At 49.7% G+C, this 16358-nt stretch overlaps 4 protein-coding genes across 4 annotated transcripts; all 4 read right to left on the reverse strand.

The window, feature by feature from the left end:
* Positions 1-244: 244 nt before the first annotated feature.
* Positions 245-2857, reverse strand: FOBCDRAFT_39841 (uncharacterized protein). The gene is made up of 2 exons (XM_054704973.2): positions 2785-2857; positions 245-2723 (listed from the first exon to the last, which is right to left on the reverse strand). Exon 2 carries the CDS (start codon positions 2590-2592, stop codon positions 478-480), a length of 2115 nt encoding a protein of 704 aa, XP_054560948.1. The 5' UTR covers positions 2593-2723; positions 2785-2857; the 3' UTR covers positions 245-477.
* A 2025-nt stretch (positions 2858-4882) lies between these two features.
* On the reverse strand, positions 4883-8247 carry FOBCDRAFT_294372 (uncharacterized protein; the record flags this gene model as incomplete). Its single annotated transcript, XM_031187183.3, has 2 exons — positions 4883-5022; positions 5115-8247. 2 exons carry the CDS (start codon positions 8245-8247, stop codon positions 4883-4885), a joined length of 3273 nt encoding a protein of 1090 aa, XP_031038318.3.
* Positions 8248-8925: 678 nt separating this feature from the next.
* On the reverse strand, positions 8926-11965 carry FOBCDRAFT_225236 (uncharacterized protein). The gene is made up of 3 exons (XM_031187181.3): positions 11183-11965; positions 9911-10076; positions 8926-9842 (listed from the first exon to the last, which is right to left on the reverse strand). The coding sequence occupies exons 1-3, from the start codon at positions 11553-11555 to the stop codon at positions 9212-9214; spliced, it is 1170 nt and encodes a 389-aa protein (XP_031038316.3). The 5' UTR covers positions 11556-11965; the 3' UTR covers positions 8926-9211.
* Positions 11966-14207: 2242 nt separating this feature from the next.
* Positions 14208-15201, reverse strand: FOBCDRAFT_39865 (uncharacterized protein). The gene is made up of 3 exons (XM_059612182.1): positions 14742-15201; positions 14496-14645; positions 14208-14423 (listed from the first exon to the last, which is right to left on the reverse strand). Exons 1-3 carry the CDS (start codon positions 14886-14888, stop codon positions 14250-14252), a joined length of 471 nt encoding a protein of 156 aa, XP_059465094.1. The 5' UTR covers positions 14889-15201; the 3' UTR covers positions 14208-14249.
* Between the last annotated feature and the right edge of the window lie 1157 nt (positions 15202-16358).

Genomic DNA, 16358 nt, shown 5'->3' on the forward strand with positions numbered 1-16358 from the left:
TACATCAATTTGAGAGAAGATTTCATACTCGCGTTGTTGCGCTAATCCCTGTTTGATCCACCGTCTAATACAGATGACCCGCTTTCATAGCCGCTCATCGAATTACAGTCCCCCAGAGTTTACGGAACACATATTTAGAATACGGTGAGGCCGTCTCATTCACAGACAAGCAGGACAAACTTTACTGTTGGTGATACTCACACCACCAGGCACGCAACATAGATCACATCGCAAAGGGACAGGATTTAAATATTACACGGCCTTGGAGGCCAGTTCAATTGATTTTGGGCCCGATGCTCGCTCTATAGCAACTGCCATTCCCTGTCAAGACCAGCGCAACTGCGTGGCCATTCACTCCCAATGCTAAATGCAATAAATAAAACAAATAAAAAAGGGTGCAAGCTCTATCATGGCTCTAGCCAAAAGCCTGTATACCAACTCCATTCATTCCACCTGGTGCGCAACGAGGATTCATCGCTACACAGCGATGAGACTTCTGTCCATCGAGACCATTCGACCGACTGACGTCTTGCCGCTTCGTGTCGTGCTCTGCAATCTGCAGACCTTCTCTCGAATGCTGGGCATGATACCATTGACCTTTCGCTGACTGAGTACAGCGGGTTGTGTCTGCTGCTCCCGATATTTGTCCTGCAGGACAAACTGCTGAGAGACATAAGACCAAACGGTCGAGGCGATTAACATCGCAACAATGGATGCGAGTGCTTCCATGCTTGGCTGGTCAGATTGAGTTTCCAGGCCAATCGTCTGGTGAGCTGGCACAACGGGCGCGGGAGAAGGTTGGGATATATCTTCCGCCACATTGTGAATCTCTGCATCTGGAGAAGCTGGTTGATGTAGGTCGCCTTGTGCATCGACACGTTGGAGAACCGCTTGGGCGGTCACAGTGTGATTCTCGGATGTTCGACAACCCGATGAATCTTCTGTGCCTTCCGTCACGATCGGTTGATAGCTTGATTGTGCTATCGTCTCCGTGGACTGTGTGCCCAGAGTCGTGGTAGTAGTGGCGGTTGTCTCGAGTGGTCGAGACTCTAATTGTGCTGTTGTTACTCCGCGGGCCTCGATAATATCGCGACTAATTGTCACCTTCTCCGAAGTTAGTTGCCACTCCATCAGAAGCGGGATAACCAGTGAGACACGTACGTTACTATTCGTGGATAGCTGAGAGTCCACAGAGGACAGCGGTTCAGACACAGAGCTTTGCGCGTCGCGGTCTGACCATGAGTTCGCCCTCGAGCTCAGAAGTTGCGAGCCGAGACTAGACTCCGGGGTACCGGAGTAATACTCCAGGCCAGCTCCAGGGTCGCGATAGACGTCTTCGCGGCCGAGCTGGCCATGGGTAGAGGGTTGTTGAGGTGCGGATGATGAGCCCACAGAAAGCGATCCAAACAGATCGCCATTTAGGTCGCCGCCGCCAAGTTCGCCGCCACTACTATAGAAGCCACTCGAAGACTCGTTTGGCGGTAGTGGGTTCGGTGCTGGTGACCTAGGCTGACTAATAGACTGCTCGGAAACTTCAATCGGGACCATACGCTCATCTTCAGAGAAGATTGATGCAGGAGAGTACAGGTTGAAGTCCACATAGTCGTGATTGGCTTCGGTCTGGTTGAATGGCATATACGCCGCAAGATCGGTAAGTCCTGCTAGGTCCTCATCGCGTGGACGACGGAGTAAGTCTTGTTCTGTCGTGGGAGTAACAGGCTTCGTAGAGTCCTCAGAGAGGAAGGAGGAGGATCCAGGAGAGAAGTAGCCCTCGGGGTCATTGAAGAAGTCATAGTTGTCATCCTCAGCAGGGAACTGGACGAATTGCTCCCATGGCTCAACTCCCTGTTCTGTAGGAGCAGCCAAGCTGTCGAGGTCGGCTGAGAAGTCTTGCTGGGGGGATGTCAATTGCGTAAAGGCATCCTGAACAACAACAGGAGTGGCCTTGGGTTCTGGAGCCACTGCCTTCGTCTTCTTAGTCACCTTAGCAGGCTGAGCCGCTGTGCTGGAAACACCACGCTTCTTGTGGCTAGGATCGCAGCGAATCTTCTTCTTCTTGCAGCTGTCGCAAGCCTTGATGATTCGCATGAGATGAGCGTGATCTCGCTGCTCCTTTGTCTTGGATCCTCGGGAAGCAGAGTTGGTCACATCACGTCCATCCTTGGTCATGATCTTCATGCCAGGGAGGTTCGAGAAATCGGTGGCCTGGGGGCTGGAGGTCGACTTGGGAGATGAGCGGCGAGAAGAGCTTGAAGTGTTCACATTGCTCCAATCCCAGTTAGAGGTAGCGGGGCTGGTGTTGAAAGAAGATCCATAACCAGAGTCCTGAAGAGGGCTGGCAGTAGCAGGAGAGTCGGCAGCGGAATAGATAGGGTAGAACTTGAAAGTCTGCCCAGTCAGGTGAGCATACTCAAAGTAGTCGAGAGCGATGCTGGCCCGCTTCTCCTGGTTGGAGGCGGGTCCAGGCATGTAAGCGTTGATCATCTCATCGAGCTCACGGGTGCCGATGGCAGGGAAGAACTGGAGCTGAGCACCAAGAGTAGGCTGGAAAACCGAGAATCCTTGAGGAAGAGTATTGGTGTTGGACGCCATTGCAAGCTCGAAATTTCCGTTCAGGTTTACTTGAAAAGGCAGAATTTTGAAAACGGGAACGGGGGCTTGGAATTGCTGTACACTCTCCAAATACAATATCCTGGAGAGCTTTGGTAGGTCGTGTCAGTTGGCTGGATACGACTCTGTTAGTCGATCGATGCATAAGTGTGACAGGTTCGGATAGTTGCTTACTCCGACCTGCTTACTCTCACGTGAAGCGTTTGGGTACTTGTCAAAGAATCAAACGAGAGACTATGGTGTTTTGAGGTCGCTCGAAATGGGGCGTGCAAGTGAGAAACAGGAAGACTGCGCCAAGAGAGATGCGTAGAGTCTTGTTTCGTTGACGCGTATCAGATTGAACTGAAGGGGGATAGAGAGATAGGCAAAGCCTTGAGGTACCAAACTTGTCGCCAGTTTCGGTGTTAGTCTAGCGTCTGTTGCGTTGTGTTTAGTGTCAGTACTGTAGAGGACTATTGCGATACAAGATATTCTCTTGATCGAATAATCGAATTAGTCGTGATAGTAACGAGAAAGAGGAAGTGAAGGAGGAAACGCCTGAGGCCACGGGGGAGGGCGTCGTCGAAGTATTTCACTGTCTGTTTGATGGAAGCCGCAGGTGCCCGGGCGGAAGCATGGCGCAGCACTTCAAGGGAAGGTCAGAGTGGAGGAGATTGAGTCTTTCGGCGTGCTCGAAAAGGTAAAGCGCGACAAGGCAGAGTGACACCAAACCACCAATCATATTCCTGGACTTTTGTAAGATCCGCCCCAAGAAATATGCCTATTGGTTACCTCGACCCACCATCTGCACCATCAGAGCTAAGACTTCGGCGAGAGAAAAGCATTCTGGTTGGTCAATGCTTTCAAGCCCGCATACGAGGATGACTCAACTTCAGCAACCCCAGATTTGAAACTCGTTCGACTCGAGTCGACCCCATATGTTAGTTACACTACGGTTAAGTCGGAGGCCGTAGCATGGCTCAGCCATTGTTGGTTGATATCTCGTTTCAATAGTCTCAAGGATCATCGATCAACTGGGGAAAACGCCGAATCATCATATCATTATTGTGTAAACTATTGAGAACTCTTCAGTTATGACTCTTCATTCTTCATACCATGTAACTTTGTCTCGTCTCACACCGCGTGGACATTCTCCTATGAGAAGATAAAGGCAAAAGGCAAAGGCAAAACTTAGAGTGATAACTCTAACCTTGTACTCTCGTCAAAATTTGAAGTGTAAAAACCTCGAGGCAGATCGGAGCCTTGTCTTGACAAATCAAAACTCCTGGTAGCATTGTTGGCTCCGTTTTGAACGCCAAGTGAGTTGGTCGATGAGAGACAACAAGACGGGGCCCAGTAGCCTCTTATATATTCCAGTGGAACCAGCAACATTGTGCCCGACCGTAGTTATCTGGGCATCAAGTAAGCAGACGCAGCACTTCCCAGGATCCACACCTTGTCCATCCTTTAGTTCACAACACCAGAACCCAAATATTGGCCGCGTGAACCATGCCGAGAAACAAAACAAGGGGTGCTGCTGGGGTAGACACCACCCTAAACTTCGACTCATTCTGATTGTATTCGTCAAACGTCCGAATAGGAAATCTAACACGATAGACGCCGGCAGAGGGTCACCTTAACGCCTGTAGCCCATTCCGTTTCCCGAACGCCCTTCCCCAACATGCTGATAAATCACCAAAACCTCAACAACATGGCGCCGAGGTGACTCTATCGGCGACTCGTAGATACTTTGCGCAGATCCATTGCCCTGACTTTCTTGCTCGCTCTGCTTCTGTACGTACAACTGAGGCACTGCAGGCCCATTCGCTCACAAGGGTGTTCCAATGGAACTAATCTGACGGATGGCTTGGAGCTTGCTGTATCATCCAGTGTTCTTGTTGCTCGAGAGTTTCTGTACACGGCCATACTGTTGGCGAGCAACTGGGATGGGCTGGCCAAGGGCAGATCGGGTCAGACAACAGAAGTAGTCGTCGTGTGAATTCGTGGCCGACCAATATCCCTGTTTACTCAGACAAAGCAAGCACTGACCCAGAGAATCGAGTCGTTCAGAGCGGTTCCTTGTTCTTCGACAGGCTTAGGACTAGTCAGCAGCCTCTCAATCATCAAACCCCTTCATTTCGTGAGATTCAGCGAATCGTCTTGAACATCGGTGGGAACGGCCAGGGGTAGCCATGAAAGCCTTCACGTGGGAAATTCCTATCCAGTGCGTCCTTTGTTGCTCAACAGAATATGGGTAAAGCTGGTTGTTGACAGCTCAGACGCGGAGGTAATGTCAGTCCGGATTACCGACGGAGGGGTCCGCTTGAAAGACAGAAATGCCAAAAGTATTCGCAGGAGTGTCGGTAGAAACGACGTGCCAGACAAAGTCAGAAACCCCCAGTAAACGACGTAGTTCTCGGAAAGATACTTCTCCTACAAAGAATTTATATGCAGACACAAGAAAACAAAACATGAAGTACCGCGGTATCAACGTCGAGGCATTCTTCTTGTAGGCCTCGTCATACCTAGTAGATCCTCAGCATGTCTGCTCCAAGCACCACCGTTTGCTCTGCAGAACACCGGCAACTCTGATTGAGGCACATTGTTTAAGGGGGCTATCTTCTTTAGTGGCTGCGCCGGAGCAATGCGAGACGAAGTAGCAGGCTCAAATTGAACCAGTGTTTGCGGCGGCAACCCGGCCGCGTCTTGTTTTCTTGCGGCTTTCCTACCTCTAGTCGCAGGGTTCACAATGCGCGGTCGTTGCTTTTCTTGTTGTTCTTTTCCATGGGCTGGTGGCTGTGCTGCTTCGAGCCTTTTTCCACTCGTTGAGGGGGCTTCTGCTTCAGTGTTTTTCTCCTTCGTCAATGGTTGTACTGTTTCTAGTTCTTTTTCACTTATCGCAGGCTGTACTTCTTTGGATTCCTTTTCTTTGGCTGAGGATTCTTGTACCTTAGGGCCCCTCGAACCTGTTTCGGATGCGCTGGCTTCCTGCTCTTGCATCCTCGTTGCTGGTTGACCTATTTCGGGTTGTTTTGCATTCGTCGGGGGTCGTACTATTTCGATTTCCCTCTCTTTTTCTTGCAACACGGGTTCTGCTGCTTCATGTGCCCTACTATTCGTGGAGCGCGGTACTGTGTCTGGTTCCTTCGTGTTCGCTGAAGACCATGTTGGTTCGGGTATCTTTTCCTTTGTTGGAGGTTGCTCCTTCTCAGGCTCTTTCTTATTCGTTCGTAGTTGTTCCGCTTCAAGTCCGTCGCTGACAGACTTATGATTCGCTGGTGCCTCTAGTGTATCGCGAGCTTTGCCTGGAGGCTTCTCGGCTACTTTCAAGTCGTTACTTGGCTTTTTGACCTCAACCAGCTCAGCATGGCCGACGTTGAAACCATCCATCGAAAAATCTTCATCGGGCATAACAAAACCAATAATTTCTCTGCTCTTGACGCTTTTCCGTGACATCTTGGTGATACGTGGGCCGGAACTGGGCTTAGGCTCAGGTTTTCGGCCAGCTTTCGACGCAAGAGACAAGCCTTCTTCTTCATCGTCAGATCTTGCTGGGGAATCAAATGCTGAGGTTTCACCCTCGTTGTCGCTGAACACGACTGGGGCCGCCCTGTTTCGTGTGCGTCGACTTGGGTTTGTCCGTCGGCGAGGTGTAGAGGACCTCCTATCTTCAGAAAGCTCACTGACTGAAATTGCATCGTCACTCGGTACAAGTTCGACCTCTGGCTCTTTCAGGGCCTCAGATTCATTATCTGTGTCCTTCTCGCGGGCCACCTCTTCTGTATTCGGGTTATGAATCGCGATTGACTGGTCATCAGGCTCCTCCACGGAGTGATGAAGCTCACTTGGCTTAGCTGAGTCTTGTCGCTTTTTCGAAGCGGTTGTCTTTGTCGTAATTCTCTCGGTAGCTTGGGGTTCTTCTGAAATCGAGGCAGCGCGGGCGATGGTATGCGATGTTTTTTGTGTGTCGCTTCCAGCTCCTGATGAGGGGGGAACTGGTCTTCCTGCTGAGCCTGGTCGACCTCCTTCTTTCCTTTGCGCCATCATGAGAAGCCCGCGCCGCTGCCTTGATCTGATCCTGAGCTCTGTCCGCGGTTCCTTCGCAGGAGGAGGTTTGTCCGTAGCGGTTTCTGTTGCGGATGCTCTATCGGTACTCAGTGTTCGCTTCGTTCCATGAGGTTCCGCTGTACTCGTCTCTTTTCTTTTGGTCGTTTTTGAGACAGCGCTCTCGGGGCGGATTCGGGAGGTCTTTGGATGCGGTAGTGCCTCCACATCCTCATCTTCATCTTCATCGACAACGATGGGTACTTGGGCGACCTTCCGGGTAGACTCCTTTGCAGGCCTTTGGATTGCTGGGACAGGATCACCCTTTGTCTTCTTCGGGCGTGGTGGGCGGTTGTCCGCTGGTGGCACTGGTGCTTGGTCCACGGCTGGAAAATCCTCACTTTGCGCCAACCAATTGAGAAATGCTTCGTCGTCGGCTGCTGGTGATCCTTCATTACCTTTGTCAGATTCAACTATTTTCGACAGTTTTGGCGCAGATGTTCGGGATCTGGATGGTCTGTCTGCATTGGTTTTCTGATGTCCTCGGCTGTTTGGGGAGCTATTCGCGGCTGCATCACTACGATGTTTTGGTGACACGGGCTCTTGGGTGAGAAGTGAAACAACCTCATCTTTGGGAGGCGGTTGTCGAGGTTTCACTGGCTTCGAGGCTTTCGTGCGATTCTTCGGCAGAGGTTCTCGAGTCCGAGGAAGTTCGCTGGTCCGATTGTGCTCATTGCCTGCCAGCAGCTCCTTTAACGATGCCCGTTGTGTAAGAACCCGGCGGGGTGCAGCCTGACGAGGAGCGCTGGTCTCCGTGTCTTTAGGATTAGAAGAAGGCGGTGGTGATTTTGAGCTTCTATCAGCACGTCTTGATGTGCCATCTCGTGAGCCAGGTGGTGCGACTTTTGGCCTTGCTGCGGCCCTATCGTGCAATGGTTGACTTCGAGCTGACGATATTGAAGACGAGAACGGAGTGAGAGTTAGAGTCGTTCCAAATAGAGCACGGGCATGCCCCATCTTTCTCGGAGGCGACTCCTCTCGCCTCCTCCTTTTGCTCGGCCGCGCGTCTTCTGAAGGTGAATCTTGCTGCTGACCTGGGCTCTCGGCCATCCTGCGCTGCTCAAATGGCGAGTGGGGTGAAATGACGGCCCTCCCAATTCTTGAAGCTCCTCCAACAAGATCATTAAGCGGGCGATGTCTGAGTTGAAAATGGGGGGCATTTTGGTCGTTTCTTGGTGTTTGAGTTACTGCTGCAGTCGATCCTGGTGTTCGTGTCGTCCCAGCATTTGTCCGCCGCTTCTCAACTTCCTTTGCGCGCTTGTCCAGTAACTCTGTCAGATCCTGCTCTCGTTGTCCAGTGCAGTCCGAAACTTGAACGATAGCAGCACCACGATCCAGCTCAAACTCATCACCAGGCTCAAGGTCCCCACCTTCTTGCCGATGAGCATCGCCTATAAAGTGGTTGCGATCATCATACACCATGACACGCTTGTTGAACGTGTGATATTTGAGCACTCCATCTTGCCACCTTTTTTGCTTTCTCTTCAGATCGTGTGTAAAGAGGCAAATGAAATCCACCACGAGGGCAGTCGTGGGAATGGAACCAGAAGTCATGCTTGGCGAAAAGATAGGTATGACTTCTCGAGCTCATAAAACAATAACTCCTTCAACATTTCGATGTCATAAAGACCGTTCAAATGTGCTACAGCACATGAAGTGCATGAGAAGACAGGGTTTCACTAACACGAGGTGAACAAACGGAACGCGTAGAGTTAAATTGAATTGGCTCGAACGGCAGGCAAACGCGACGCCAGATCACGTGCTAATTCAACCCCACAGCTCTTGCTGCCTGGAGTGACGCCTACCCTGTACACTTTGGCTTCTCAGCCTCAGGCAGCACCAAAGCAACAGAAACAAGTGCATCATTTGCATGTTTCAGCTCAATCTCACTCATGTGTATTGTTGCGACAGTAGGACTTGTTGGCAGGACAGAGTCAACAGAGTCTGCTTCTTTATTCCGTTTTCGTGACATGCATTTGCAGGGCTTTTGCAGACTGGATTAACAAAAGATATAAATGAGCTCTGAATAGATGTATACGATGGAGCTAGCATGGAGGAAATAATCCAATGGGATCAAGGTCTTCGATGGTCCTGCCTAAATCATTCTAGTCCTACCGTCTGACATGCTTGCTGTATCACAAGGTACTATCATCTCCTCGGCTATGGGTCACTTTAACATCACGGAGAACAGCACATACTTATCTGCGGAGATGGGTGGCCCGGTGGTCACCATTTAGCCCTTACAAATGAAATTTATTCTATGGGTATCATGCCTTAACACGTACAGTATCAAATTGTACCAGATGCAGTTAAACAACACGCTGAATGCCACCTAGGAGGAATGTCAGGCCACTGATGGGCTCATCTCCAACCAACGCCCTTTGTCAAATGAAAATAACAAGTCCAGGCAGTTTCGATGCAAGAACCATGCTCAATCTGTATGCATGTGACACTCTATCTCAATATCCCAACACAGTAACTGGTAAGAGAAAGAAATTTGTGAAATGCTGCCATATTTTTAGCGACTCATGTAGTCACCAGCGCCAATGGCTTCAAGGTCCATGGGGGTGACAGGGCCAGGACTTCCCATGGGAAGGAGTCTGGGTGATAAGGGCTTCTGACAGCCGGGAGTAGCAAAGCGAGAGTCCCGGAGAGGAAGGTCATTGAGCGACAAACCAGGCTTATCGCCAGATTTGGCTGAGCTACTAATGAGCTCATTTGCAGCCATGCTTGCTTGTGCAATCATATCGCGTTGATACTGTTGTAACTTGCGACGCAGCTCGCTCTCGGGGTTCGACTGGCTACTTGCACGAGGGATTGCACTGGAATCGGATCCAACGTTAGACGACACGCTTCCAGACAAGGGAGGTCGCAGATTTGATTGAGCGCCATTTCTACTTTCGTAGTTGGATGGGTAGTATTTGCCCATAGGGACGGGGTGGTCATGGAAGCCTGGAGCAAGGTAGGAGGCGACGGGAGTGTTTGAGTGAGACATGACTACACTTTGAGCTGGATGAGAAGTGGGAGAGTCCGCGTAGATTGGTCCAGATTCCGAGATGAGACGACTCATGCGAGTGTCGGGATGATGTTGGAAAGGGTGTGGCCGATGGACACGACTGTTGGGATCCTCGTGAAGTGGAAAGTAACCTCTGCAACGGTGTTAGTCCACGTGGTAAAGATGAATGGAATTGAATTGAGAGAACATGGCATGTCTTACCCAGGAAGGTCACCTCTTGCAGATAAGGGTTCGGGAGGCGTGCGTGCGGGAGCGGAAGTGAAACGCTTGAGTTGAGGTAGATCGATAGCTATAGGTCGAACGTGGCTGCGGCTGCGCGGGGTTGAGGGAGCTGATGGAGTGCCAGGAGCAGACTTCTCGTTGTCGTCTAATAAAGAGGGGACATGTAAGTAAAAAGGGAAGTCCAGTAAGGAGAATAAGGTTTACGATGACCGAATGCGTAGTGACGACGGGAGGGTCGATGACAACAAGATCGAAAACAGGATAATTGAGGAATAGCACGGGATATAAGAACATTTTAAAGCAAAAGCCGGTAGTGCACTTCAGGGCCAGTCCAGGCGTCACTCAACGGCCAACCCCGGGATGGTCGATGGGGGCCGCTAGACTACCCCGCGATGGCTGGGAAGTGAGTGTGGGGAGAGAGACATGAGTAGCGCGATAAAGCATGGTCAAATCCCCGTCACAAGAGACATTTTGACTCGGAAATGATTGAGAAGAGGTGGAGAAGGGGCAGATGATTTGAGGGGAAAAGGAAAAGATGAGCGAAATAAAGTGAGGAGAATTGTGGAAATTGGGGAGCGTGACAAGTCAAGCAAAGAGCAACGACTCAAGATTGATCTGATGGTTGAAGATGGACAAGCTCGAGAAGCCAATATGGCATTCTCGAAAACGGGGGGTGCGGGAGCCTCCCGAGACCTCAATCCCGCCCCGCGCGCTTTGTGCCAGTCAATCGCCGGATGCATCATTGGTTAGGATGCTCCAATAGCCAACTTAAGTAGCGTTGATAGGCATAACTATTGATGCATTGCGCTGTGTGACAGGGACAGCAGCGTGGAGGCGGCTCTTACACCCCTTTTCTTTACACAGCATCGCATCTATTCGTTGTACATACTTTTTTGGTGGTGTACAACCAGAGCTTATGCCATGTGCCACAGTCTCTTGGGTTCGTTGAGGGGAACATTTGGCGCCGAACCAAGTTTGAGCAGGAGAACGTGTCTCGCCTCGGAGCTTTTTGCAAGATGCGATGCGATGCCAGCTGCCGGGTTGAGCACCGCCCGTCTCCGTCCGGGATCATCGGCCGGAGGATAGCCCCGACGTCCGGCCGTAAAGAGGTTGAGATCACTCACTTGAGGCCAGGTGATGGAAGATCATCCGAGAGAGGTAGGGATGGATGGGCAATCAGGGGTCAAACGACTGGATATTGGATATGCATTCCAAGCATTCCGTACAATGTCAATGTCAATGCTAACTTACCTGAAAAGTAGGAAGTCCGAGAATCAATGTCATCAAGGTCAAAGAATCCGTCTCGTGGTTGATTCCGCCTTTTGGATGGAATCGCTGGGGTGTTTCGTCCAGATAAGTCGAATTCGCCGATAATTTCATCGGATCGTGGGCTTTGAGGAGAGTTGGAATGGTCGGAATTCGTAGACATGGAGCGCCCAGGCATGGAAGGCCGTAGTCGAGGCGATAAGTAAGGAGATTTGATGGTTCTGGCGAAACTGGCCATATCGTCGTTGCAGTCGTGATTCAACGTCTGAGGTTTGAGTCTTTGGTCTCTTGGAGAATAGCTATTCGCCTGACTGAGAACCCAGCCCGAGTCTTGAATCAAGCGCCAACGTCGCTGCATAAGTAGGTATATATGGAGGATTGAGAAGAACCAGGGGATCGAGTGGATAGGAATGAATGCGCGCTCACGGGGAGGGCGGCGGCAGTCGGGGAGGTTTGATGATTAACAACAGTGAGGGGCAGGTCGTGTCGGTGTCGCAAATGAAGGGCGGCCAAGAGAGATAATAAGAGTACAATAGAGTGACTTTTTTTTTTTTTTTTTAATGTATTGGACGGAATGCCACGGAGGACGGATAAAAATAAGTGAGGCGAATGAATAAGGTAGGTAGCTGTAACTCAAGAATGTGATGGCGGCGTCAAGATGTAATGTTAAAGGCAAACACACAACACAACACAACATGACACTGCAGTGTAGTATGTAAGCAAGCACAGCAGTACAGTACAGTAAGTAAGATGAGTGAAGTGTTTGCCTATTTGGGTGAGAAATGAAGGGTTCCCTAAGAAATGAAAATCGAAGGGTTCCGAAACGGTTTTGTTATCGCAAGCGAGACACATTCACTCACTAAACACACTCTTCCATGGATGGATCCAATGCCAGGATTGATCTTGCCTCTCCCGTTCCACCCTGGTTCCTTCCAGCGCCTCCCAACCCCCAAAAAGTGGGAATTCCAACAAATCAGCTCCCGAGTATCTCAAGCGAGGAACATCGGGACGAGAGCCAGAAGCCAGAGAAGCCCAAGATCCAGGGCAAGGCGAGGTTTAGTGGATCGCTTCCACCTTGTACGGTGACCCTCTGCAGCGGGTTTCCCAATGTTTCCGATGCTGGAACCCGCTACAAGGTACCCGTTCTGGAAATGCGACATGCAACCACGAGTTTGGCAGGTATCCCACTAGGACTTTTGAGGCACATTCTGCTGGGGTGACCCTTGATTTGTACCTGGTTGCATGCGCCGTCACCGTACAGAACGCCAAGGAAATACATGCGGGACGACCCTGTGAGCCACTCAAAAGCCACCAACGCAAACAAAGAAACCAAGCACAGGTTTTGGTTTTATTTTGCTGTGCCATCCCGTCCACGGCCAGACTCAGATGAAAAAGTGATGATGTGTTTGCAGAGACGAATTAGAACTCGCGGTCAACGTCCTAGACGCAGCAAACTAACGAATTAGTCCCTGAGATTTGCTGTAGGGACCCTTTGAAAACAAGACCCCTCCTTGGTTTGTTTTTGGTCAATGACGCCGTTTGAACGGTGTATTTATCCGACTCCGCGAAATATTCTGATTTCCAAGTCTTGGAAGACTGTCACAGTCACTCTTTGTGGAGAGACAATTTTGCATGCATGTATGTACCGTACTATAGGTATTATGTACATGCAAGGCCAGTTCTTGGGTGAATAATACGTGGTCAGTATTATATTCAGGAACTTATGATCGCATTTGCTAACAATTCCCATTATGGGTATTCGCAATCTTAGACCCTCGTATCACCACACGACAACTTGCTCACTCACAACCACCATCAACCAAAAAAAGACGGTATAAATGAGACATTTGAGCATTTGACCGCTCGTATTCAATGTCAAATGTCGTAGAATATTCCCACGTGCATTTCTTATCGCTTAACTTACCGCCTCTACAGACTACGATCAACACTCACATCACCAGCAACGCTGCCCAACATCTCCGCTGGTATCAACAAAGAAGACAAGAGATCAACAGATCCTTGCACCAAAAACAAACGGGCTTTTAGAAGCGGCCCCCACTTGAAGCTTCTATCAGGCATCTGATCGACGTCATGGCAAGAGAGTAGCTTGGCTTGGCCCGCTCACAAGCGCCGCTTGCTTTTGCCCATGAGTTGAAAATCCTAATCCCTTGAGGGTCAGGGTCAAGACACAAAGGTCAGAGCGGTAGACGCAGCTAGTCAAACGCCAGACCCTTGAAAAAAGGAAAAGACCCCTTCTCCCTCTGAGAAAAAATCCGTCATCGTCACATCACCCCTCGGAAGCGTTGGAGGCGAGCCTGTCCACGATCGACGATCGACGCTCGCCCCTCTTTACTCTCTCTCTCTTTTCTGCTTTAGGTCGTGGTCGAACTGGTGCAACATCCTTCTCCGTGGTGGTGCCATATCGACGCTCTTCAGGGTACTACGAAAGGGTATCTCGGATATCACTCTGTCTTGGCGTAAACGGTGGTTCGGCAAGCTGCACTTTCTTGGCTTTGTATTGCCAATGCCAATGTCCATGGTGATTTCACAGCATGAATCCTACAGTGACTGCCCGTTGACTGTCCATTGGTTAAGCAAGTTTCACTCATGCCGGTGGCCATTGGTAGATCTAGACACCCATCTCACAAAGGATGTTGCACGCCGTACGGGAGGCTGCCGTAGATGGTTGCACTAATAAGTGTGATATTCTCGATTCAGTTGATAGTGATAAATTTTGAGTTCGATGCAGGTATTAGTGTTTCAGGAACAAGCAGTCTTTGTCGAAAAAGGAAAAGCAAGGAAACACAGAAGAAAACAATGGTATCAAAGTCGTGCCAACATCTCATCTCATCTCATCCATTCCCATCCCAGCATCCAGACACACCAAACACGCCCACACAAACAGCCCGTCCTGCAGGCCTCCCTCCCATTACCGTTCCATTACCATTGCCGAATATCTCCGTCGTGAGTTGCATTTGTGTATCCCATATGCAACCATCCTCAATATGGCCGTCTCTTTCTGAGGGGATTTGATGCGCCCGTTTGTGTTTGATCAGACGCGAGCGCGGCCAGTAAAGCGGGATCGAGTGTCACGGTGCTTCCACCAGTAGGCCAGGGCCGCCAAGGTAGCAATGAGCCAGAGTAGGGCGCTGGCGAGATCGACCCAGACCGCGTTCTTCATGCGTCTGACACCACCGTCACCCTCGGCGTCCTCATTGATATACATCTGCAGGTTTCACAATGTCAGCCAAATGATGCCGCCGATCGTTTGCAGTAAGCACTTGATGATAGAACGTACCTTGCCAAAGACGCCAAAGAGGGCGATCCAGAGGACGAATAGAATAAAGTCCCATATCGCGACAACGAAGCCGGCGACACGCAGTACAAACGGGATAAAGTAGAGTACACACGTCACGGCGGAGATGCTACCAACAACCACGGCGTAGACCTGTGCATTGAACTTTTGTCAGCACTGTATTGTATTGTATTGCATTGTAACAATGTGCATTTGCACGTTGACGAACGGAGGGAGCGAGTCACTCACCCACTTAGAATCAGAGTATTTGCCCTGCTTGTTCGCATTATGAAGGTCGGTACCATACAAACCGATAGTGGTCAGAGCCAGTGCGAATAGGAACAAGTGGATGGTGGAAAACACCACATAGCTAATAGCTAGATCCTTGATACCCATGGTCGCTTTTGCTCGCTTTGCTTTGCTTTGTGTCGGCAATTCGAACGGGGTCGCAAAGGGGGTGGATATTACGAGAAAAGATTGACGAGATGAGGTTATCGTCGGTCTGAGCGGGTCAGTGATTAGTTGATCGCAGACTCAGACGCAAAAGAAAGAGGATCGCGGGTTTATTAGGATGAGTCAAGAAAATGAGCTGGTCACTGAAGCGTCACTTTGACTGGGCGTGCAAATTGTCAACCTTGGCGAAAAACTCGTTCGTAGGGTAGACCGCCAGTTAATTAATAGCGTAGGGATGGGGAAGCCTCTGCCGTCATTCCTGCGACCTAAGAAGCGAGATCGACCTAAAACTTAAGAGAATCTAATTTCACCCTTGGAAATTGTCGTGATTCACTGATATGACCTATGACGTAGTTCAAAGCAAGCTTGTTTTAGTCGCTGTATGACCCTTGACTCTGACATCTAGACCCTGAGTCTCTGTTCTAAAGGCTTCGGATTATTGAACTTCCGTTCTTAGAGACCGCCTTATGATCCCTTCAACCAAGGAAGAGAAAGTCATGCTGAGCTGAAAATTGTTAGCGGATGAGTTGTTAAAGCTTATCAGTTTAGCGGGTAATTTCCAACCTTGAGTTTGGGTCTTTTCAAAGTTCAACGTCAACGTCAACGTCAACAGTTCGAACTGAGATCTTACATCACTATCACGACCGCCCTGCAATATTGTCGCCCCGTAAACAAAAACGGAATTCGACCTGTGGTTCAGAAATGTGCATCGTTGAAAATGCAAATGTTTTAGATCAGGTGTTCTCGAGAAACTAGTGCTGATAAAGAAGAGTTCTCGAAGTTTTGAGGTCATCATATTGGTTGAGGCTTACCAAGTTAGTCAGCGAAGTTAATGGCGCGCATGACAATTTCAAGCGTGACTTTTTGAGATTCACATAATGAGACAAGTGGGAAATTGACTTGAGTTGAAAATCACATGTTCGTAAGAGTGGCATGTGAGTTGACTACGCTAATCTCCATGAGAAGTCCAACGTGGTTGATGCGGTTTTGGGAAGTCGGTGAGAAAACGAGTGACCAAAGTGTTGATTGGGTTGGATAGCTCCAACCATTCATGACAAGCACGTCTCCACTGTTGGCGAGGATAACCATCGTTGCCTGAGTCAATCGAATAAGCTTATCCCCTTGATAGTTTACGAGGCTATGTTAATTTGTTTCCTCACCATGACTTTAATGTGATCGTTGAAAGTGCTGTTTGAGAATAGGGTAGACTTGCTTCACCCAAAACCCCGGATTTATACAGGAACATGTGTCGCATCATCGTTCTTGGCTGCAGATGCCTCGAGTAATACGGTGTTTCCGGTAAACGCTAAACCCAATAACGAGGATTAGAATCCCAGAAGTGCGAGAGAAGATACGATGTTGAAATGCTCATATTGGCAGTGCCATTATCACTCCAGCCCTCGCTTCTGAGGA

Source organism: Fusarium oxysporum, chromosome VI (assembly GCF_013085055.1).
Source record: "Fusarium oxysporum Fo47 chromosome VI, complete sequence".
Lineage (NCBI taxonomy): Eukaryota > Fungi > Ascomycota > Sordariomycetes > Hypocreales > Nectriaceae > Fusarium > Fusarium oxysporum.

Excerpts from the sequence above, each read along its gene's own strand:
- FOBCDRAFT_39841 (XM_054704973.2), bottom strand. The coding sequence starts at position 2,592 with ATGGCGTCCAACACCAATACTCTTCCTCAAGGATTCTCGGTTTTCCAG.
- FOBCDRAFT_225236 (XM_031187181.3), bottom strand. The coding sequence starts at position 11,555 with ATGCAGCGACGTTGGCGCTTGATTCAAGACTCGGGCTGGGTTCTCAGT. Across the intron at positions 10,077-11,182 it reads TCGGACTTCCTACTTTTCAG|ACGACAACGAGAAGTCTGCT; the intron begins GTAAGTTAGCAT and ends CCTCTTTATTAG. Across the intron at positions 9,843-9,910 it reads GCAAGAGGTGACCTTCCTGG|AGGTTACTTTCCACTTCACG; the intron begins GTAAGACATGCC and ends ACACCGTTGCAG.
- FOBCDRAFT_39865 (XM_059612182.1), bottom strand. The coding sequence starts at position 14,888 with ATGGGTATCAAGGATCTAGCTATTAGCTATGTGGTGTTTTCCACCATC. Across the intron at positions 14,646-14,741 it reads AATACTCTGATTCTAAGTGG|GTCTACGCCGTGGTTGTTGG; the intron begins GTGAGTGACTCG and ends TTCAATGCACAG. Across the intron at positions 14,424-14,495 it reads TCTTTGGCGTCTTTGGCAAG|ATGTATATCAATGAGGACGC; the intron begins GTACGTTCTATC and ends TGAAACCTGCAG.